Raw genomic sequence first — 24542 nt, 5'->3', positions numbered from 1 at the left:
TGTCTGTGAGAGAGGCATGTGCTAGTATATATTATTATTATTCTTCATTTAACTTCTTTAACAAAAGAATTTCAACCAATATGACCTCGCCCTCCGCTACCACGCCCCCTCACCCCATCGTGACCACGCCCTCCATCATGACCAAGTAGTATGCAACATGTGTGCAAAAGTAATATTTGAAGTCATCGCATCCTTTGATATTTCACAAAGTTATTATTATTATTTATTTTGTAGCGCATGCAATGTTTTATCCTTTTATGTCAATGATTTTGCTAAATGGACTGAATCGAATGCTGTTCTGTACATCAGGTGCGAGTGAGTTGTAAATATGTTAAAGTTTGTAAAGTGAAAGCGATAAAGGGCCCATAAAAGAACACATTTAACATTAACCTTGAGCATCGTTTGGGTGAAGTGATAAGTGTGCAAGCTTCACTAAAATCAGACCAATACTGTAGGCCTACGACACCTGATGACCGAGCTTCACCAAGGCATCAGTCTTTCAGTCAGATGAGCTAAAAACAAGCACTGCGTGTTTTCTTCACTTGGGCTCTTTGGTAAAAATTCAATCACACATCAGGGGGCTGTTTTTGTAAAGGATATCATGACAGAATAATATTTAAACCCACCGGTGCAAGACAAAAACAAAACACTTAGAACTTTAGAGAACGCTTTTACCAAAAACGCTGGGACGCTGTATAACATATAAACAAAACAGAATGCAAGAATGTGCAAATCTCAAACCCATATTTTATTTGTAGAAATGATCAAGCAGAGACATTTTAGGATTTCAGGAAAAACCTCTCATTTTTAGTTCGATGGCAGCAACACGTCTTAAAAAAAGTTGGAACAGAGTCACTGACATGCAAAAAAACCATCTACAAATGGAATAACCCAGAATAATGCTGGTCAACATAAACAGGCATGATTCTGTCATGGAAATCACTGCACGGGCTTCCAGAAAACATCGTCTGAACACGGATCACAATGACAGCCACTAAAAGCTCTCTCAAGCCAAGAAGAAGCCACATGTGAACACGATCCAGACACAGTGCCTCCTTCTCTGAGCCGAAGCTCTTTTAAAATGGACTGAGTCAAAGTAGAAACTGTTCTCTACTCAAATCATTCAAGATGTGAACTGACCCGCCTGCAGTCCCGACCTTTCAACAAAATGAAAAACACAACAAAAGAAGACACGGAACCTTTAAGCAGCTAAAATCCTCAATCAGACAAAATGGCACAAAAGTCCAGCAGCTGTTCTCCTCTGTTCCCAGATGTTTACAGACTGTTGTTAAAAGAAAAAGGATGCTACAGAGCGGTTATCACTGACTTGTCCCAACTTTTGAGATGTTTTGCTGCCATCAATTCAAAATGAGTTTCTTAAAAATTGTACATTTTCTCATTTTAATGATTTGATTTGTTTTGTATGTTCTATTATAAATAAAATAAGAGTTAATGAAATTTCAACTCATTGCATTTCTGTATTTATTTACATTTTTCACAGCATCCCAGTTTTTTTCCTTTGATTGTGTTGTGTGTTTGTAATCGAGAATCTGAATCTTCTTTCAGTCAATGAAAGACGTGTATGCACGTATATAGCGCTGTTGTGAATGACCGCGGTGGGTTTAATGCCAACTGTCCACTCGTAATTGTTTTCCTTCTCAGTGACGCGCTCCGAGCAGAGGCAATGGGAAGTTACAGTAGATGAATGGCCAAATGAGGAGGAGAGAAGACTCATTACCTCCTCATTAATGCCAGATGCTGATGCCGACGGGGGTCAGATGGGAGAAACAAGACGTCACTGCAGCAGACGCAAACTGCAGATTGGATCAAGTGTCCACCCTAAACAGATTTGCTGTGTGTGTTTGAGAAGATGGGGACTGCCAGCAGGAGCACATAAACTTCAAAGAAGGTGAGGTCAGGTAAGGTAACGAGAAGGCAGCACAGGCCACATTCTGTAATATTTGGATTTTTTTTTTTTGCTTTCGACTGGTCAGAGATCTAAAGAAACCGACTGATGGCACTTCTGAAACAGATGTGTTTTCCACAGACCTCCAGAGTGGGTTTCTAAAGCCCTTAATGGAGACTTCAAAGCAGCATGACTCTCTGATCGGGTTTTAAAGATGTAAACTAAGCGACCGTCCTGTAAATATTCACATGAGAGACGTCTTACGGCATGCCTGTGCGTGAAAGTGTAAGCGTGCACCTGCTGATATTTTCCATCTCACTTTCACATTGTTAGTGTGTGTGTGTGTGCAATGAGATGAAATGAGGGGGGGGAAGCAAAGCCAGCCCTCTTTTACGCATCCACAGGTCGTGTCCTTGAGTTGTATACGAAGGTAGAAGAGTGTGCACATTTACTCACTGTACGCTTATACAAACAACACCTCAGTAAAGTTAAACAAGACATTAAATAGAGAGAAAAGGGGCCGCACGTCCCCTGAACATGAGGATATACTGAAGCAGGACACAAAGAGGATCTATTAACAGTCAGCAGCTCCATGGTCCCGTAGCCGGGGCTTCAACAACTAACTGCCCCCTCTAATAGCTAAAAGTCATTCTGTGTCTAAGCATTTCTTCCATCTTTCAAAGTATTGTGAAGTGTATTCATGTGCGTCGCCTTGAAACTGCAGGTTTCCACAGAAATGAACTCTGTTAAGTATAATCCGCATTTATTTTCAGAAATAAACGTCTTTTCTTGCTCCAGATGGATAAAATACATGTTCGTAAGAGCGTGCCTGTCAAGCTTTGTGTTTCTGGATGTGGTGGGGTGGGATTTTTTTCTACAGTATTCTGATAAAACACATTAGACCTTTTGCTGCGTTTGGGTAGAATTTGACACATTTTAAATGACAGTTTTCATGGATGTCTATTTTTCATTCAAGCAAGGCTTCAAATTAGCTGTGCAGTCACACAATCCCATTTTATTTAGCTTTGAGAGAGTTCCTCCTAAGGCTAACCCCTGTAACAAGTTCCAAGAGGTTCCTATTATGTACCATAAACGTCTGGGGGACAAAGACTGCGGGAACATACCAAGCAAACATTCTCGACCCTGGACCTACTTTTCTAGCAAGAGATCCACGTTCAGCAACCGATTAGATCATTAGAACAAGCATATGTATTTAAAACCTATTCAAACATAGGTGATATAATCAAATATAATACAATTAAATTTCACCTTTTACTGTTTAATATGAAAAAAATGTAAGAATAAGCTAAAATTCTCTCATTCGTTGTTGTTGTACTCTAAACTGTTTTAAGATGCAGGGATTTTGAAAAGATAAATGTCTGAAATTGTTTTATTTATTTTAAAAACAATCATCAGTAGTTTGCATAAATGGAGAAGAACTATAAATGACCATTAACAGTTTTGTAGTAAATCGATTAGCTGTCAGTCAATTATCTTTGTTTTAAAAGGAACAAGGACACATGCATTTAATTTGTCCATTTAGCTGGATCTCTGTTTTACATGGAAACAACGTCCCCATCGGCCCATCTCTAGTTATTGTTAGCTGACAAAAAGTGATCTTTTTCAGTAATTTTTGTCTGGGAAAAAAATGCTGTGTTTTGACAGGTATTAAAGACTCCATAAGATACCATCATACAAGGAAAAATAAAAAATAAAAATAAAATATGACCATCAAGTGGACCATTATGGCAAAAGCCATAATGGTCTTGCAGGCTGCAGTTGCACTTCATATTTACAACTCTAGAAATATATTAACTTGCACAGCTAATGTCGATTAGCAAATTCTGCTTTTATCCTCATCTGTCTCTAAATAAAGTGCATCTGCCACTGCTACAATTTTGAGCCCTTTGCAAGAATGCAAAGCTTGACAGGCTTACAAACAGAAGGATTGGTCACCTTTTAATTGATTTTAGAAGTTCATTAACACTTTTGAAGCAGTCTTATCTCAGCAGGTGTATAAAAAGGAAGATTTTATGCTACACAGAAAGTGACTGGTTGTGTGCCTCTGGCAGCAACAGCAGTGTGTGCGGATGTCGAACTGATAGTTAGCCTTAGCAGTGATAACACAGCAGAGCGCCACTGATGTAAGTGGAAATCTAACAGCAGTTAAATAAAAATGTTTGGCTACATTACTTGGTGTCCAACTGATCTGATCTCCGAGACGTGCAAAGCTTAGCACCAAAATGCATCCAAAAGAAGTTGAATAAAGAAACAAAATTGCACGGATTACCATGTTAATCTGATCCATGTCTGTAAAACCATCGTCGCAAAATCTCCATCAACATTTTAAACACATTATTTTGCCTCTCTTTAAACTTCATTGAGTCCACTGAAAACTTCTTTACCACCTCTTCTTCCCGACTCTTCACACTGCCGAGCTGGAGACCTGGAGCCAGCCCACCTCTGTGTAGGCCCCCGTCACATGCCAGTACACCGCCCCCATCAGTTTGGTCCACACCATCTGCACCTCTGCCGTGAAGAATTCTGGGAAATCTTCAGAAAACACCTCCAGCATCACACTGCTCAGGATCTGAGAGGAAGAGGTGACAAACAAATTTCATTAAGCGAGCCACAGAGAGACGGAGAGCGAGGGGAAATGTGGCTATTGAGATAATAAGGGCGGGGGTGCGAGTAATGCAGAAAAATTGTGTTCTGTGGGTAAAGCGGGAACAGCGTGATGGAGAAATAGGAATTCATTTCAGCGTTACAGAGAAGTGGGCGAGACAGGTGAGAATTGAAAATGATAACTGTAAAACATGAAAGCAGTGGGTGGACAGGCGAAACAAAGGAACAGAAATGACAAAGTCGAGAGAAAGAGCAGCAGAGGTGGCTAAAGCAAAAGCACAGAGAGAGAAAGCTCAGTGTAAGTGTGGCAGCCCGCCCGCCATTTCTATCGGCTGAGCAGCTGCATGAATGTGATATGGATGAAAGTTACCGTGCTGGCAAAATCAAAACTATAGCCCTCTTTGTGTGGTTTTACCTGGAGACATAAAGTAATTTGTTACAGATTTGCAACAAAGAGGGGATATGCCGAACATGGTCACCTCAGACACATAGCTCCGGCTCTGAGCACAGAAGCCCCGCCTACCATCTATTCAAGCCTTCTGTTTGCAAGGAGCTACAACAGCTCGTTTTAGAACAGAGGCTGAAGCAAGGCTTAGCTTCTCATAAAACGTGGACTAAAATAGTGTGTTTAAGGTTTGTTATGAACAGGTAAAAATAATTAATTATTATTAATGTGATTTATGTAAAAGCTGTTCCAGTAGAGTCCAAGACTACATCCTATATGGAGCTGAACACATGACGTCTCCATAGGAGGAAGCACAAAACATGCTGGGAACGTGCTGGAGAGGTTGAAGCTTTTAGGACATAAATGTATCTTTGTTTGTTTTGTGTTGGGGTTTTTCTTTGTTTGGTTGGTTGGTTTGGGTTTTTTTTTGGTTGGTTGGTGGGGGGGGGGGGATTATTGCTAAACTGTCAAAGCATATGAGGCTTTGTTTTCTTCTAAACAATCTTCAATGGCAGTAGAGGATATCCACTTTGTCTCCCTCTTTCTAAAAAAATCTTTTACATGAACGTATGGCCTTCAGTTTACTTGGGTGAGAGAATATATTGTACAGAGTAAAAGACCTAATCTTCCCATTCGTAAGACCACGGATTAGAAATTATCTAATCAACTTGAAGGTGAGGCTAACTGTCACTCAAATGTGACGACAGTTGGAGTTAAGAATTACCAAATAACCCAACGTGTAAGTCTTTGGACTGTGGGAGGCACAGGGAGAGCATCAAGCTCCACACTGGGGTGTCTCCAGCTTGCTAGTGGACTCAAACCCAGGACCGTCTTGCTGTGAGGCAACAGTGTTAACTGCGGCACCACTATGCCACAAACCCTTTATCTTATTAAACTAAATGAATAAAGGTAGTTGATGATGATCTGGTAGGATTTATTTCTGTATCCTGCCCAGTGGCTGGCATGAAGAATGTGATCAGTGAACAGTGTGGGCTCTCGTATTTCATCCAGTTATTAGATCTAAGGACTTCTGGTTGTATCGATGTCTGTACGGAGCGTTTGGACATTCAGGAAGCAACTTGGTGCTTCCTTGAGTCACTGCGGTTTTGTTTTATATTTCTCAAACATAAATGTTGCAGTATACAGTCCTCAGAGGTGATTATCAGGTCATTGTGTTTGTTTGGTACCTAATTCGCTTGGACAAACATCTGGATGTTCTCCTTCAGTCGTTGTTGCTTGTTTCTTGTTCCCATATCTCCCCACTGTTCCTTGTACAGAGCTTCTTAGTTTTTTCTCACTTATATGTGCAGCACCTTCAGTTTTACCACCTGGCTGTCAGTTTCAGTTTTGTCTCAGCTATTAAGCCAACCTTAAAAAAAAAAAAACACACAAAAAAAACTTCAGGCCATAATGTGACACATTATGAAAAAAAACAGGAAGTATGAAATGTATGACTGGCCTAAAAAAAAAAAAAAAAAAAAAAAAGTCGGGCGTTGAACACGTGAGGTTGAAAATTCAAGGAATATACAGTGGGACTAATTTTTTTAATGACCTATTCACAGAGTGATCAATGCAGGTCTAATTGGTGGTAGAGTTTTCTCTCGTTACTGTTGCGTTTATGAACCAACACAACATTCAGAAGACTTGAAGAGAAATAATCTACTTCCCCCGTCAGATGGAGCAGGAGGAACACTGAATGTAACACAAGTGTTATGTAAAAACATGAGCTGTATACAAAAATGAGTTTAAGACATTTTTAATTGGTTCTGATTCTGTCTACGCTTCTCTAAAAGCTAACTTTTTAATGTGCTCCAGGTTTGTGGAAAACTGTATTTACTTGTGAAGCACCTTACACATATAAGTTTTTACAGAAAGCTATAGGCAAAGTAAAGACTGATGTTGTTGCTGGGTTTTTTGGTTGTTTGTTTGTTTTTTTAAATTGTGCATAAAACTTTTTTTAATTTAAAAAGATAGCAAGAGAGAAGGTTCACATGATGGTAATGTGGACAGTGGAAATATTGGAGAAAGGATGTTGAATATTGAGCTGCTAGTCGGGAGGAAAAGATTCAGAGGAGATTCATAGATGTAGTGAAGGAGGCAATGCAGAGAGTTGGTGTGACAGAGGAGGATATTTGGGATAGTGTGAGAGAGACATTAACTCCTGCGGCATGTAGTTGTTTCTTAAGTGGCCGCTGTTATTTTACTGTTGTGGGTTTTTCTATATAATGTATTTGTTTCACTTTTTTTGTTGCAGTGGTTGATATGTTATGGGACCAAAAAGCTGCCACCTGGCATTTCTCTCACTTGTAAAGGAGATTTGATCTTAACAGGACTTATTAGTGTCACAGCTCTCCGCATATATACGTGTCTTTTTTCAGGAATTTGGACTGTTCGTCCACATATAAATCACTGAAAACTAATTTTCTGAAAAACTCCAGGGTGTAGATTTTCAGAAGGATTGTTCCCCTGCTAAATAAAGGACTGAATCTTATATCAGATGAGGATAGGACATCCCTCTCCCAAAAGTCCAGCCGTTGGTCTTCTCATTTGTCAGATGTTTATGGACTATTGTTAAAAGATTAGGGAATGCTCAATATTCCACGATTCTTTGTTTTCTTAGTGTATAGATAGCTTCATGTATTTCCCCCTTAATTGCCTCAGTTTAATAGTGGGAGTTTAATTCTTCCCACAGTGCTCTATCCTCTTGTGTCAAGTCTCCTGTAGTAAATCCCTGTATGCATTTTCCCACTTCCTGTTTTATCTTGTGAATTAGTGTTCTTTGTGCTTTGCTTCCAGCGTGCTTCCCTTGTCTCGTCTTGTGTCTCGTCTGTGATCTAGTTCAACTGTTTCATTTTCCTCATCTCTCTCCACTTCCCCAATCCTTCCCCGATCCAGGCACTGTTGGATCCTTCTCCATGTGTTTTCAAGCTTTTGTTTCTGTATTTTTCCAGGTTCTCTTTTTGGACTTGTGTTTTACCTTTTGAATTATTTCAAACAGCTTGCTTTAAGATCAGTCTTCCTGCGTCTGTGTTCCTGCGTCTGTGTTAGGGTTAGGATTAGTAATGTAAACATCATGATCAGAATGTCTGGCAGGCAGAGAGTGGACCCAGAGTGCAGGACTCAACAGATGGAAGCAAACTTAAAATCACAGCTTTATCTATGCTAGCAAAAGCAACACAGGGTTGAAAAGGAACAAGCTTGAGGCTAAACAGATGGACAGAGGCACACACACCATGAGAGAAAAGAAGGACACACAGATAATATGTACACAAGAGGAGATTAGGGCAGAGTGGAGACACCTGGGAGCACAGCTGAACAGAATGTGGCAAAACAAAGCAAAAAGAGGAAGCACATGAGCAAGGGACTATCAAAATAAAACAGGAAGTAACATATGCTGAGACCAGGACTAAGACGTACAAACTTGGCAGAACAAACAATGGAACGGGACACAAAAGGAGACAGAAAGGGTAACAAAATATGGAGATACAACTGATGATAAGACACAGAGATGAGACTAGGACAGAATGAACACGAAAGGCAACAAACTGCTTCTTTCACAAATTTCCCAGGTGGTGTTAGGGCAGCTTTGGATTTCATTATTATAAGATGGTTTGGATTGAGAGGTTCAGTTGCCTTTGGGTAACTGATACCATCAACAGTCAAGAGGTGACTATTTACAATAGACTTGGCTTCACAAAACAGAGTTCAAAGAGAGCCATCATCCTCCTGCACACTGAGCAGTAGTGGCGTTCAGCATGTTATGAATGGTCCAAATGTGGCGTTCCCAGACGCCACCTGCATGACTTGCAGAAGGAGCATTGAAAATGAACTCCCACTATCTGTCTACCAGGAAAGCTTCCAGTGCCTGTATGTCACATTACTTGAGAGCTTCTCTGAATTCATTTTTAGCTCCTTCGAAGTTTGTGCCCTGGTTACAGTGAGTTGGCAAACAGCTCCTCTCAGGCTAATGAAGCATCTAAGTGCATTTATCGATGCATCTGTTGATAAGTCTTCTAGCGTCTCAATGATTATGGTAGGATCTCAGGTTCCAGTAAAAATTTGTTGTGACAGAATGTCTGCTGCGCAAAGACCTCTCGAGGCGTGGTCAGCTGCGACTGAGCTAAATTGAGCACATGGAAGCATGTAGCATAACTATAGAAAGAGAGAGAATTTACAGACATCTAAAAATGTAACTAATGTTGTACCAAAGACTTTTATGCAGCTTATTCTTGTTAAGCGCAAGACAAGCTGCTCTATACAGGTTACACGTCTGAATGTCTCTGTCATTCACGCTACTGCGCACAGAGCTCCAACAACTCCAGTAACGGCAATTTTATGGAACAGACAAGCGGTTTACTACATGAAGTAATAAAACAAGAAGCAAGAACTAGAAATATAAATAACTACAAGGCTCTAAGAAATACTAAACTCAAGGCAAATATAGAGCTAGAACATAAATATTCCTTAAATCCAAAAGAACAAATCATAAATCCAAAAATAAAACTCAACACAGGGTTAAAGATCTGGGACTAAATTAATGCATTTGTTATTATTGGTTTTTATGCCCATGCATGTTTTTACATTATACAGAACAACGATTACAAGATAAACTTGATGCTCCATAAAATTCTTCCATAATTTGTTTGCATGTGTCTAAGTAAAGATTGAAGCCTCCAGCTTCACAAAAGCTTGAAGTATTTCTATTAAAAACACACACAAAGCAAAACACTGCAGCTACATTTGAGAAATAAAACAGAAAAACAAGTAAAACAGGAATTCTGTCCTGAGTAAAGTGGCAAAAGTGAAATATCCCCCATGATATTAGACTGGTAATGAGACAATTCTTTGGGCTGCTTTGATAATTGAAGGGGCTGCTGAAGCAAGAAAATACCTTTATTAAACTGCTAGTTATTCAGGATAGAGAACCCCTGACAATAATCTTTTGCCGTGCTTTGTTTCGCAGACAACATGTTTAAAAGTGTTTAAAACAAAGTCTGAAAAAAAAAAGCCCAAAAAACGGGTCATTTTCGAAAGTTACCTTAAAGTACACGGGTTCCACTTTGTGTTTGATAGCGTGGGCTTTTCCCACCAGGGCCAGCACCGACGACACCTTCTCAGGGTCGTGGAGGTTTTCCACCACACTGTTGATGGCATTCATCACCCTGCAGGCATGCTGCCGGAGTTGGCTGCTCCGTGCCATCTCCTCAGGATCCTCCAGGTGCTGAAACTGGCTAAAATACTGTTTGGCCGATGGGAAGTTGACAAAAAACCTAAAGAGGTGAATAAAATTCATCATTAAAATATGAAAGCAAAATTATTTTTTTTTACATTCCAGGTTGATGTGTGTGAATGAATACGTCAGTGTTTTTACATTTTGGACTAGTACTGTCCACAGAGGATGAAGTCTGCTGATGAATTTCTGATTTTTACTTGGGAACCACGAATAACCACATAATAATATATGCAGCACCCCTTTCTAAAACTACCATTTCTAAAAGTAGCAAAAGTCAGTTATTGTTTACAGTTTTTGTTATTTTTCTACACAGACTTAAAAAATCAAATGAGGGAAAGATTCAGAATAAAATACGGCTTATCGTCCCGAACCCCTCATTCATCAAAAGCTTGTACTCAAACATATGACTGTAAGTTAAAAATAATAGTTGAGATTGAACTGTATTTCCATTTCTATCAAAATTCAGGAGCTCCATAGTTCAATTAGATTTTAATTGGTCGCCTTAAGGTGGTTTATATTGTAAGGTAAAATATTAGAAAGAAACTCAAACAACCACACAGACCCCTATAAATAAGCACTTGGTGATGGTAGGAAGGAAAAACTCGATTTGAACAAAAATGTCCTACAAAACCAGGCTCAGGGAGGCATTTGGGGAAGGGGAAAGAGTAAAGAGCAAATGAGTTCATTAAGATATGACGTGGTAGGATTATTCGAGATGTGAGGAAAAACATGTTTGTAAGCAAAATTCAATTCTGACTTTAACAGGGAGCAAAAGAAGAAAAGCTAATATGGGAAACATATGGTTCCCCTTTCCAGTTCCAGTTAGTATTTTTGCTGCAGTGTTCTGGATCTCCTGAAGGTGTTAATACAAGACAATGATGGCGTGAGTCAAATGGAACAAAAGTCCGCTCCTGTATTGATGAGGTAAACGGCTGCCAACATGCCAACACACACACACAAAGATCATGGGCAGGCAACCATCTTCTCACTCGTGGCTGCAAAGCCTATAATGTCTGATCATCCAGCAAATAGCAGAAAAGGGGCCAAAACTGCACTTGCAGCTGGCTCATTTATGATTAATGCCATGAAAAGAAAGCCCCAAAGTTTCCACTACACTTTCAAGGTGTCATCCTTTAAGACTCTGATGACTTGGGGACAAAGATTTGACATGTCCACTGTAATCATTAAGGACAATTACAGGATTCAGTATATAACATTTTAAAGCCTTGAAGATAAAAAGCTTGTTATTTAAATAACTGAAGACTCTGAGGAACATTTGATTGAATTCACACATTTTCCGTGGAGAGAAAATGTGGTTTTAAAGTCTTTGAAACAGAGAAACAAGAAAAAAATAAACTTTTACAAAGTGGAATGAAGTAATCAGTGTTCTTCTCTGCTCACCGACAGTAAGTGTACTAACAGGATTTCTTTGAAATGGAAAATATATACACTGCACTTCCAGAGGAATTTCACAAAGAATGAGGAAAAGAAGATTTAAAACCCTGAAACCATATATTACAAGGAACAAAAGAATTAGGAAAACAGGAGCAACAAATAATCTTCATGCTGTTGTTTACATTTGAATATCTGTGACAGCTAAAACATCTAGCAAGGCTTTATTGGCACAAATCCCATTAGACAACGGCAATAACAGCAGCGGCAATATATCATAATGAGAAGCACACTTGCATTTGAAGAATGTGTCGACTTTGGCTTTATCCAAATTTACACATGAAATGAATGACCCAAAGCCATTTAGCCACTAAAACTATCATCCCAATGATACCCCAAAGCTTTTAAACTCTCTACATGCCATAAATTTTAATCAACCAGTCTCTCCCTCTCTCTCTTTCTAAGTTTTTGACAAAAAGTGCAATTCCTTTCTGTAAAGTGTTTAATTCGCCTTGGCACCATCCATGCAGCAGGAAGTTCCCAGCAGAAACCTTTACATTACAGAAGCACTGATGAGACACTGCAGTCAAGACTGATCAGGCTCTTTGAGTGTAATTGGATGCAGGTGGGCTGAAGAGTGCCGTTTAATTTTCAAGCGTGGTGTATCAGACTGTAGCACGCTGAAAGACACCTACAGAGGTTGTAATATTAGAAATACATGTTAAAGCATGTATGTTGTTTAGCTTCAGCAATATCCTAGTTATGTGTATGTGTGTGTATGTATGCTGAGATTTAACTGAAAGGTAAAAGATAATTGTTTGCCTTCTCAAATAAATATTATCAAGCAAACTGGTGACATATGCAGGTGGCATGGCCGGTTTGAATGAACTATATGCGATTGATGTTTTTTTGGGCATGTTAGGCTGATTGGGAACCAACTTAGCAATCCTCTGGACGTATTCCACAACTGGTACGAGAGTAACTGCTCAAGGTTTTTGGTTTCCCTTTAGTAAAATCTTTGGCAAACAGTGCCCTGCAACAAAAACCTCATTGTGATTGCTTTGGTTGCTAGAGTTGCCACAGTTGCATGGAAGATGCTGACTTGTCTGCAAGCACTCAAATAGCCCCAAACAGCAACGATGCTTGACACAAACAAGATCCAGTTGCCTTCTAGGTAAAAGCTGTTTTACCACTAAAAGAACAACTTTTACTTTGAAGGTGAACAGTCTGTTTCCTGTTTGTGCTACATTTGTCACAGTTTCTCAACAGTCATAGTAGCACTGTATGCTACTTGGTAACCACTGAAATTGGTCACAATGGGATCACAGGCCAATCACTGGGCCTATGTAAACGGGGCTTAGCAGTTCATTTTAGAATGAATGCCACAACCACGTGCAGCAGACTGGGAACTACTTATTTTCTAAAAAATAAAATAATAATTTAAAAAATTTAAAAAAAATCCTAAAAGTGAAGCAAACTCAGAAGTGGCAGAAACTGAATTCCTCTTAAGGCCACTGATTCCAAAGCAAGTGAATCCTCAGACTGCCATGGTATAATGTCTACGTTTACAGCATTAAACAGCATTTACAGATTTGGAAAAACAGATTTGGTCTTGGATATTTTCCCTCTTCATATGAACTCTGAGATGAATGGCTATCTTCATTAAGTTGGCTCTCTTTGCTGTGTTTGTGCTGTTGAAGACTTTTGGAGTATTTTTTACAGATTTTCTGACTAATATCATGGCTGCAAGGTGCAGACCACCCAAGATGTTTATGTTTGGTGAGTACAATTATAGGGTTTGGCTTTTTTTAGACTGTTGCTTAACCTTGATTAGCTGGTATGTGGGATTGTGTATTGCACCTGTACAGTTTATAAACTCATCTTGTTGCCCTAGCTCACTTGTGTTAGCTGATAAATTACGACTCAGCCTTTTTTATTCATATCACAGAGGTAAAAACACAAAATATTAAAGATTCAAAAATACAGACAGTGTGTTAGATCAATTTTTATGATGTCTATGAAAATGCCAAATTTTCTATCAGAATTATGATGAAAATAAATGGTGATTTATTTTTAATATAAATTCTTCTAAGGCTCAAAGGTGCGTTCCCTTTGATCGTGAGCAGGTAGCTTCCTGCTTGGCTGTCAGTGTAATGCAGTTTTCTGTTGTCTAAAAAAGAATATGGCTCACTGTGCTTATTTGTGCTAATTTTGCATTTCTAGCACTAATTTGCAAGAATTTGTCTTGATCTCGATCTGATGCAGATCTCCCTCTTTAAATGGGACTACACAACATTTTTATTATTATTCCATCCATATTTTTCCCGTGATCTTCCTCGCTCCACCCTCTTAACAAAACAAAAAACTCATGCTGAAATAAATTAAAACTTCCAATCCTGACTTCACCATCCACTGGGTGATGTCACGTTGGCTTTGTCCATCTTTTGTTTACAGTTATTTACAGCTATGTTACATCTGAAAAATGTTTAGTTTTATCACTCAATATATTGGCTCTTTGCAGTAGGGAATAATTTGAACATTCAGCAATATGATTGAACTGATTGGTAACAACTGACTTAAAATTTCAGCCTCAAAAAGATGAGCATCTTGGACCACTTTGAGCATTTTGGAGCCACATTTTGTTGTAGCATTTAAACCAGCGATCTCAATAAGGCATCTGTAAGAAACTGCTGTATCTTAAAGCCTTTAAAGTCCATTTATTTAAAACATAAATGTAACATTTTAAACATTATACCATGTTAGTAAATGGAGATATTTAGAGATGCATATTTTTTAGCACTGCTGTAGAAGATACGTTTGCCTTGACCTTGTTGAATTCATGTGAGTTGTTTGTGAAGCAGTACATAATGGCTTTTAATGCGAGAGTCCACAGAAAACATTTAAAGTACCTATAATTTGGTCACAACACATCAAAAAATATTTTGAGGAACATCCAGCTCGTACATTCAATGTTGGCGAAGCCCCATTTGTTGAAATCACAAATGTGTTTTATTTGTCCACAGCTTCCAGCATGAATGGTGTGAATGATCGGACTCAATAGGAGCGCGTTGGAAAGGTGAGACCTGCATTATTCTGCCAAACCTTCACACTGCACCCTGACATCCTCTAATGTTCACGCACAATGCCAGCTGAAACATTTTCCATTATTCAGAAATCCTGCGTTAAATGTGAGGACGGAGATAATTTCTGATCTGATGTTTTCGCTTTAAAATGAAAACAGACAAGACAGTTTTATTTTTAATGTCGTCCCTATTCCTGTTAAAACTCTAAATCTATTTCTTTCACCTGTACTTTAATTTCACTTGCTGACTCCAAATCTGAAAACAGTTTTTGTCTAGTACGTCCCTTTTTTTTTAGTTATGATGTTCCAAGTAGTAGACAATTACAATGACTGGACATAAAGAGCAATGGCGTTCAGAAATTAAAAAATAAGTTTGATCTCCAGACAAGTGAAGCCAAAATATTAAAGAAGCCCTTTTTGCTGATCCTGTGAACCGATGCTTGACTGAATCAGCAGCACAGGGAGCATTAGTGCAGGTTGTCCAAAAATTTTCCTGGCAGTCACAGAGCACACAGTTATGCTGAGCTTTAACATGCTGAAGACATATCAGCTAATGAGTGCCAGAATTTCAGCTTTTTTTCCACCAGATCTGTCAGTTTCATGTCAGTGATGAGCATGGGAAAAGAACAAGATATAAAAGGGATGGAAAAATTATATTTAATCCAAGCATGATGGGTGACTACTGTTGAGTGTTACAAAGAGAGACAGATGCACAGTGCTAGTGCCTCAAACATTTTTAAGCATGCGGTTTTATTTTGAGCATAATATGTTATGTTTTAAAACCCTAGCTTTAGACTTAATGTTAAATGGCCTGTATTTGTATAGCGCTTTACTAGTCCCTAAGGACCCCAAAGCGCTTTACACAACCAGTCATCCACCCATTCACACACTGGTGATGGTAAGCTACATTGTAGTCACAGCCACCCTGGGGCGCACTGACAGAGGCGAGGCTGCTGGACACTGGCGCCATCGGGGCCCTCTAACCACCACCAGTAGGCAACGAGTGAAGTGTCTTGCCCAAGGACACAACGACCGAGACTGACCAAGCTGGGGCTCGAACCGGCAGCCTTCCGATTACAAGGCGAACTCCCAACTCTTGAGCCACGATCGCCCCAATGTTAGAAATGTCATAGGTTTGCGCGTAGACTCATTGCACTCTTTGTTTGGTGGTGCTAAATTTTTCCTTCAGAAGTCGCTTCATTTTTCATGGCAAGGTTTCAACAAGATGCTCTAAACGTGCTTTACAGATTTTGGTCTATGATGACATCATAGCATCACACTGTTGCTTCAGATTTGTTGGCTGCACGTCCGTGATGTGGATTTCTCGTTCTAACATATCCAAAGACCAAAGCTGCTCTGTGGGATTCAGAGCTGGTGACTGTGGAGGCCGTTGGAGTACAATTAACTCATTTTCATGTTCAAGAAACTTGTTGAATCATCAGTTTTACTCGTGACCATAAATACAGAGGTTCATAGCACTGGACATTTCAGTCCCGACCAAAAGTGGCAAACCAACCAACCAACTGATGAATCTGACAGGGAAGCAGAACATTGTTCTCAAACAGAGAAGGAAGCAAGTATTTTCAAAGCTTTGCCTCAAAGCTCTACTACAGAACAAAATGATTTATCTCTGATGTCCCTGTAGTGGGTTTGAGTTCTGACCAGTACCTAAAATCAGAGTTATTTTAGGTGAAGTAAATTCCATTCTTCAACCACCATGGTAGACTTAAGTATGGAGATAAACAAAGAGAAACTAAAACATCTTGTGGGATTCTAGTCACAAAGATTTGTTTTGACAAAGGGTTTGACAGTTTTCATCGCAGCAGCCTGTGGCCTCGCAGCAGCTCGGTGTGCGTGTGTGAGAGCGTTTCCACAAGCCTGGCTGCAGGAGGATGGCACAGATTAAGTACTGCTGGTTTTCACAGACAATGCAAAGCGTAGCTGTTAACACAATGCTTTTGAAATTTACATACAATGAGTGCAGTGACTGAAACAGCTGGATTTAAATACGCACACACACACACACACTTCTGCTCTGGCCCAGTTTAATTCTTCTCATTGCTTGAGCTAACTAAATTCCTCGTACCGTTATTTCCCCGCTGGAGTTTTGCCCTCAGCAGCTCTGCGACAATGCATCCACATCCCCCAGATCCTGTGTCATGCTAGGCTTACAAACACTTGTGTCGCATGCAGAGCCTCTAGCTTGGCTCTACCAGCTGTCACGATACGTAAACAGTCTTTATAATTCAGATGCTCTCTACTCTGCTTAGACAAACATGAAAGTTAACTGTAGCGCTTAGAGAAAACAAGACTTCTCTCTGATGTTTTCTCTGTAGAAAAAAATTGTTTCTGTGCCAATCCTCTTGTGTTGGAATGATAAATGTTTAATTCTCTGTAGCCAAGCCATGGTTGTATAGTACATTACAAGAAACATGGCAGGAATACAAGGGGAACATCACTTTGCACAGAAAAAAACCTTGTTCTGATCTGAAATCTCAGCGCACAAAAGGCTCTGTCACAGTTTCAAAAACAGACTCTAAAGATTTGAATGATTCAACTGTTTCTTTTTTTTAATTTTATTTCAGGCACATTTGTTTTAGCCTAAGCATTATTCAGCCCTGTATCTCAGGAATTTTAATTTTTTTGAATGATTCACAAGACACAGGGGGAAAAAGTGTGACTGTTATGTAACAAGATGGAGGATAGTTAAATATATTAAACCGGCTGAACCAGATCACTATTTAATAAAAGTCTACAGAGGAAATGCTAGCTGTCCTTTAATTCACTTTATATGTAAATAATAGCTGTAAATCTTTCAGTGTGACGAGAAAAATGATCAGTTGTCAGCACACACATATTTTTACGGTTGAAGTGTCTGCTTTACCCTCCCCAGGCCTGGCTATCATGACCCTGGGTCTGACTTTAGGTTTTCTTTAACTTTTGAGGGTTTTTTCAGATGTCCATAATTTTATTTATTGATCTTCATTTCTTCTTGAGCATTTTTGGAACTTTTAGTTTATCATATAATTTAGTCTCAACTTTACAGTTTTATTTGTTTACTGCAGTGTCTTCTGTCTCACCTCCCTGTGTCAATTTCTCTTTAACTTTATTCTTGAGTCTATTTTTCCCTGCGTATGTAATCTCACTTCCTCTTCTATGTTGGCAGTTACTTGCCTCTGTTGTCTTGTGCTTTACTTCACCTCCTGTCTTGATTGTTTGCACCTGTGTCTTGTTTTCCCCAGCAATGTCCACTTTCATTGATTTTCCCTTCTTGCTGTAGATCACTATCTTTCCCTGAGTCTCTAAATCCACATTTATTGGTAACTTGAACAAAATTCTGTTCCACATACAAATTTTGATGACCGTTAAGTTGAACATGACACATGAAACAAATGCAAACAGAGAACGTGACATCACATTTTCATCCAAAGAATTCGGATTTATAATGAACCTTTTTAGAAAACAGATCTCAATAATCGCAGTAAGTGTGACAACGTGCATGCAAAGTTTTGTTCAGATTACCCCACCTGTTAAGGCAGGGATACATTACATAGGTATACATACATATGCCACAATAATTACAATACACATTTTCTGTAATTGCAAAGCATGAAAAAAATAAATAAATTCTGAAGCCAGTATACAACCTGTCTATTAATGTTCTTATTTAGGACATGATAGTAAATACACACACACACATAAAAACAAAAAAAAACACCCAGCACGCCCCTGCGGGCGGTTTATCCTTCAAGCTCGGATCCTCTACCAGAGGCCTGGGAGCTTGAGGGTCCTGCGCAGTATCTTAGCTGTTCCCAGGACTGCGCTCTTCTGGACAGAGATCTCCGATGTTGTTCCCGGGATCTGCTGGAGCCACTCGCCTATCTTGGGAGTCACCGCACCTAGTGCTCCGATTACCACGGGGACCACCGTTACCTTCACCCTCCACATCCTCTCGAGCTCTTCTCTGAGCCCTTGGTATTTCTCCAGCTTCTCGTGTTCCTTCTTCCTGATATTGCTGTCATTCGGAACCGCTACATCGATCACTACGGCCGTCTTCTTCTGTTTGTCTACCACCACTATGTCCGGTTGGTTAGCCACCACCATTTTGTCCGTCTGTATCTGGAAGTCCCACAGGATCTTAGCTCGGTCATTCTCCACCACCCTTGGGGGCATCTCCCATTTTGACCTCGGGACTTCCAGGTTATACTCGGCACAGATGTTCCTGTACACTATGCCGGCCACTTGGTTATGGCGTTCCATGTATGCCTTGCCTGCTAGCATCTTGCACCCTGCTGTTATGTGCTGGATTGTCTCTGGGGCATCTTTACACAGCCTGCACCTGGGGTCTTGCCTGGTGTGATAGACCCCAGCCTCTATGGATCTTGTGCTCAGAGCTTGTTCTTGTGCTGCCATGATTAGTGCCTCTGTGCTGTCTTTCAGTCCAGCTTTGTCCAGCCACTGGTAGGATTTCTGGATATCAGCCACCTCCTCTATCTGCCGGTGGTACATACCGTGCAGGGCTCTGTCCTTCCATGATGGTTCCTCGTCTCCCTCCTCTTTCTTGGGTTTCTGCTGCCTGAGGTATTCACTGAGCACTCGGTCAGTTGGGGCCATCTTCCCAATGTATTCTTGGATGTTCGTTGTCTCATCCTGGACTGTGGTGCTGACACTCACCAGTCCCCGGCCCCCTTCCTTCCGCTTAGCGTACAGCCTCAGGGTGCTGGACTTGGGGTGAAACCCTCCATGCATGGTAAGGAGCTTTCTTGTCTTTATGTCAGTGGCTTCTATCTCCTCCTTTGGCCAGCCTATTACCCCAGCAGGGTACCTGATCACGGGCAGGGCGTACGTGTTGATGGCCCGGATCTTGTTCTTACCATTCAGCTGACTCCTCAGGACTTGCCTGACCCTCTGCAGGTACTTGGTGGTTGCAGCTTTTCTAGCGGCCTCTTCATGGTTCCCATTCGCCTGCGGGATCCCCAAGTACTTGTAACTGTCCTCTATGTCTGCAATGTTGCCTTCTGGTAGTTCAATCCCCTCAGTTCTGACTACCTTCCCTCTCTTTGTTACCATCCGACTACACTTCTCCAGTCCGAACGACATTCCAATGTCATTGCTGTATAGCCTGGTAGTGTGGATCAGTGAATCGATGTCTCGTTCACTCTTGGCATACAGCTTGATGTCATCCATGTACAGGAGGTGGCTGACAACTGCTCCGTTCCGTAGTCGGTATCCGTAGCCAGTCTTGTTAATGATCTCACTGAGGGGGTTCAGGCCTATGCAGAACAGCAGTGGGGACAGAGCATCTCCTTGGTAGATCCCGCACTTGATGGTGACTTGTGCTATGGGCTTGGAGTTGGCCTCTAGTGTTGTACGCCACATCCCCATTGAGTTCCTGATGAAGGCTCTTAGGGTCCCATTGATCTTGTACAATTCTAGGCATTCCAGTATCCAGCTGTGGGGCATTGAGTCATAGGCCTTCTTGTAATCAATCCAGGCAGTGCACAGGTTGGTCAGTCTGGTCTTGCAGTCTCGGCTGATTGTTCTGTCTACCAGTAGCTGGTGTTTTGCGCCTCTGGTATTCTTGCCAATTCCTTTCTGTGTCCCGCTCATGTATTGACCCATGTGCCTGTTCATCTTAGCCGATATGATGCCTGACAGGAGCTTCCATGTAGTACTGAGGCAGGTTATTGGTCGGTAGTTGGAGGGGACCGGTCCCTTCTTGGGGATCAGGACCGTCCGGCCTTCAGTTAGCCATTCCGGGTGTCTCTCGTTAACTAGCAGCTGGTTCATTTGTGCTGCCAGACGCTCGTGGAGTGCAGTTAGCTTCTTCAGCCAGTAGGCGTGAACCATGTCGGGCCCTGGTGCTGTCCAACTCTTCATACTGGAGACCCTTTCTTGGATATCTGCCACTGTGATGGTTACTGGACCCTGTTCAGGGAGGTCGCTGTGGTCTGCCCTCAGATCCTCTAGCCACTGAGCATTGCCGTTATGGGTTGCATCCTTCTCCCATATGCTCTTCCAGTATTGCTCCGTCTCCAGCCTTGGTGGTGCTGTTCTCTTATTGTTCCCTTGCCACTGAGAGTACACCTTTGCTGGTTCTGTGGAGAACAGCTGGTTTATTCTCCTGCCTTCTATCTCTCTGGTGTACCTCCTCAAGCGGCTGGCCAAGGCTGTGAGTCTTTGCTTGGCAGTTTCCAAGGCCTCAGGTATGGACAGCTTGCTGTATTTCTTAGGCACCTTATTCGTCGCACCTTTCTGCAACTCCGTTAGTTGGCTAACCTCTCTCCGTGCTACTTTGATCTTGCCCTCTAGCCTCCTTCTCCATGGAGGGTACTGCCCCTTGTGGCTGTTCAACTTGTAGCCAAGCATCTCACTGATCACTGCTGCCGTATTGTAGATCAGCTTGTTAGTGTCGGTAATCGTGGTTGTAGGTATTGCCCGTAGTGCTGCATTAACATCATCTAGCAGACCTTCTGAGGGTACTTCACGTAATCTTGGTAACCGGCTACGGGGGATCCAGGTTTCAAGCTTGGCCATGATCCTATTTTTCAGGTCAGTTCCTCTCGCACTCAACGATTCTTCTCCTATCACACTTGGGGCTATGTACCCAATCTCGGGTGGGGGTGATGATATCTCCCCCCTGACCTGGCGTCCTGACTCCTCCTTGCCGTAGCATTTGTGTTGTACCTCGTCAATCTCTAGCTGTGAGAGCAGTCCCTTCTTTCGAATGTTGGAACACTGAGCTACTAGTTGTTTCGCCGTCATTGTGGATGTTGGGTATCGAAGAATCCATAGGTCCCTCATCCTATTCATGTAGCCCCTTCCGCCGGGGTTACTTGCGTAGTAGCATTCCAACAACGCCCTGTTTTCGTCCCTTGCCCACCGATGCCTTCTTGTTCCAGTAGCCCACTTTTCGTCAGGGTGCCCTGGTTCCTCAACACCTGACGCGGACCTTGTTGATCCGGGCGACGTCCGAGCCGGCATGCCTTCATATTTATCTGTCTCGCTCATGTCTGCGGTAGGCTTGCTTAGCATAGGGGGTCTAGCCTTAGGACCCTTACTGGATACAGACGCCCCAGGCAGGAATCGAACTTGCGATCCTCTGTTCCAAAGGCGTGTAGTCTAACCACTACGCTATCCAGCTGCTATCTCCGTTAACGAGCTATGCTCCTTATGCTGCTGAGAATATATATATATATATATATATATATATATATTTATTTATTTATTTATTTATTTATTAGGGGTGCAACGATATTCGTATCGATATTGAACCGTTCGATACAGTGCTTTTGGTTCGGTACGCATATGTATCGAACAATACAACATTTGTAATTTATTTTATCAACTTTCCTTCTGACGATGCTGTCTGTGTTGAGCGCTCAGTGAATCTGCGTTCGACTACTCCGCCTAGGCTGCACTGACGAGTGCAGATCCACTGAGTGCTCAACACAGACAGCATAGTCAGAAGGAAGAGCGCAGGGCACCTCCCCCACCCTTATTCAGATCTGGCGTTTGGAATTATTTTGGTTTTCATGTGACGTATGACCCTGAAGGTAAGCGAGTCATGGACTAAAGTAAAACAGTACGTTGGATGTGCCATGCAATGCTCAATTACATGGGTGTGAACTAGTGTGTTAGCGCAGTTAGCTCGTTAACGTGTTGGCCGTCTAGCCCCATGCACGGGGCGATCGGCGGTAGCTCGTTAACGGAGATTTGCCGTGTTGTGGCGTTAAGGTCATTTCAACGAGATTAACCTGAAAGCACTAGTGGGAACACAACGAATATGACTGCACATTTACGCCGACATCATCCTAGTGCAAAGACAAAAACAACAAGCATGCTACTAACTTTAGCCGAGTCATTTAGACAGCTGTTAGCACATGATTCTCCTTATGCTGCTGAGAATATAGCCCAGAAGAAGCGGATAGTATAGCTTTTATTTTGGAAAGAGACATTTCTCTGTAATAAACTCTCTTTTCCAAAGATGCATGATTCCTCAATCAGATACAGGGCTTGCAATATCGCTAGCCTGACGTCCCGGAGCTAGCGATTTTTCCAGTCGGGCTACCAAAATCTATCTCTGCCCTGCCCGTCGGGCTATTGTAGGAAAAATATATGTCAATGCTTTTGCATTCTTTCAGAAATGTAGCTGGGTAATTATGTCATTGGCATCGGTGAGCCACTGTCAATATGTGACATATTGAAATCGCGTTTGAATTTGCACTTGTTTTTTTGCTTTCACTTTGCAATCGTGCGAACTGTGTATAGAGAGCGACAGCACTGATCTGTGAGTGATGATAATTTGCGCACCAATTCCTCTGACATCGTCTTATTAATCGTTAGCTTACTATGCAAACATGACAAGTGAAATCTCCCGCAGCTTACACATGTGAGAGGTTGATCGCGCAGAGAATCGCTGAGCTTATGTGAGTGCGTGTGTAAAAGCAGGAGGATATATATTTCACTTCTTCTGAGCCAAATAAGACAGGTCAGGGTGAAGAAGTGACAGCCAAAGAAAAGCTTACCACAAAACGGAGAAGTTATGACAAATCAGACTATAAGGCAAAAAGAAAGTGCAGCTTCATGGTTTCATGGACAAAATAATTTCTGTGGCTGCAATATGACGAGCTAAATAACCAGGGCTGCACATAAGTGGTCCGCAGGTGCGCATTCGCTGTCAAAATAAAAAACACGCACAAGGGTTAGGGTTAAATTTAAAAACTGTACTTTTGAGTTAAAATATATATTTATAATTTTAATAAATGACAAATTAAAAAGGCATGAACATTTTTTTTGTATCGAAAAAATATCGAACCGTGACACCAAAGTATCGAACCGAACCGAACCGTGAATTTTGTGTATCGTTGCACCCCTAATATATATATATATATATATATATATATATATATATATATAACAACACCCAGCACGCCCCTGCGGGCGGTTTATCCTTCAAGCTCGGGTCCTCTACCAGAGGCCTGGGAGCTTGAGGGTCCTGCGCAGTATCTTAGCTGTTCCCAGGACTGCGCTCTTCTGGACAGAGATCTCCGATGTTATTCCCGGGATCTGCTGGAGCCACTCGCCTAGCTTGGGAGTCACCGCACCTAGTGCTCCGATTACCACGGGGACCACCGTTACCTTCACCCTCCACATCCTCTCGAGCTCTTCTCTGAGCCCTTGGTATTTCTCCAGCTTCTCGTGTTCCTTCTTCCTGATATTGCTGTCATTCGGAACCGCTACATCGATCACTACGGCCGTCTTCTTCTGTTTGTCTACCACCACTATGTCCGGTTGGTTAGCCACCACCATTTTGTCCGTCTGTATCTGGAAGTCCCACAGGATCTTAGCTCGGTCATTCTCCACCACCCTTGGGGGCATCTCCCATTTTGACCTCGGGACTTCCAGGTTATACTCGGCACAGATGTTCCTGTACACTATGCCGGCCACTTGGTTATGGCGTTCCATGTATGCCTTGCCTGCTAGCATCTTGCACCCTGCTGTTATGTGCTGGATTGTCTCTGGGGCATCTTTACACAGCCTGCACCTGGGGTCTTGCCTGGTGTGATAGACCCCAGCCTCTATGGATCTTGTACTCAGAGCTTGTTCTTGTGCTGCCATGATTAGTGCCTCTGTGCTGTCTTTCAGTCCAGCTTTGTCCAGCCACTGGTAGGATTTCTGGATATCAGCCACCTCCTCTATCTGCCGGTGGTACATACCGTGCAGGGGCCTGTCCTTCCATGATGGTTCCTCGTCTCCCTCCTCTTTCTTGGGTTTCTGCTGCCTGAGGTATTCACTGAGCACTCGGTCAGTTGGGGCCATCTTCCCAATGTATTCTTGGATGTTCGTTGTCTCATCC

At 41.7% G+C, this 24542-nt stretch overlaps 1 protein-coding gene across 1 annotated transcript in view; it reads right to left on the bottom strand.

Annotated features, from left to right (window-relative positions):
- Positions 1-4331: 4331 nt before the first annotated feature.
- The window catches only part of cygb2 (cytoglobin 2), a 34832-nt gene continuing 14621 nt past the window's right edge, over positions 4332-24542 (bottom strand). The window contains exons 2-3 of the mRNA XM_085356117.1: positions 10015-10246; positions 4332-4496 (exon numbers count right to left, since the gene is read on the bottom strand). Of these exons, the coding sequence (XP_085212243.1) occupies positions 4332-4496; positions 10015-10246 (397 nt within the window). The remainder of the gene's footprint in view (positions 4497-10014; positions 10247-24542) is intronic.

Source organism: Diplotaxodon limnothrissa, linkage group LG6, assembly GCF_057381915.1.
Source record: "Diplotaxodon limnothrissa isolate DT_005_m linkage group LG6, D_limnothrissa_male_GT1.1, whole genome shotgun sequence".
NCBI lineage: Eukaryota > Metazoa > Chordata > Actinopteri > Cichliformes > Cichlidae > Diplotaxodon > Diplotaxodon limnothrissa.
This window is presented reverse-complemented; position numbering and strand designations above follow the sequence as displayed.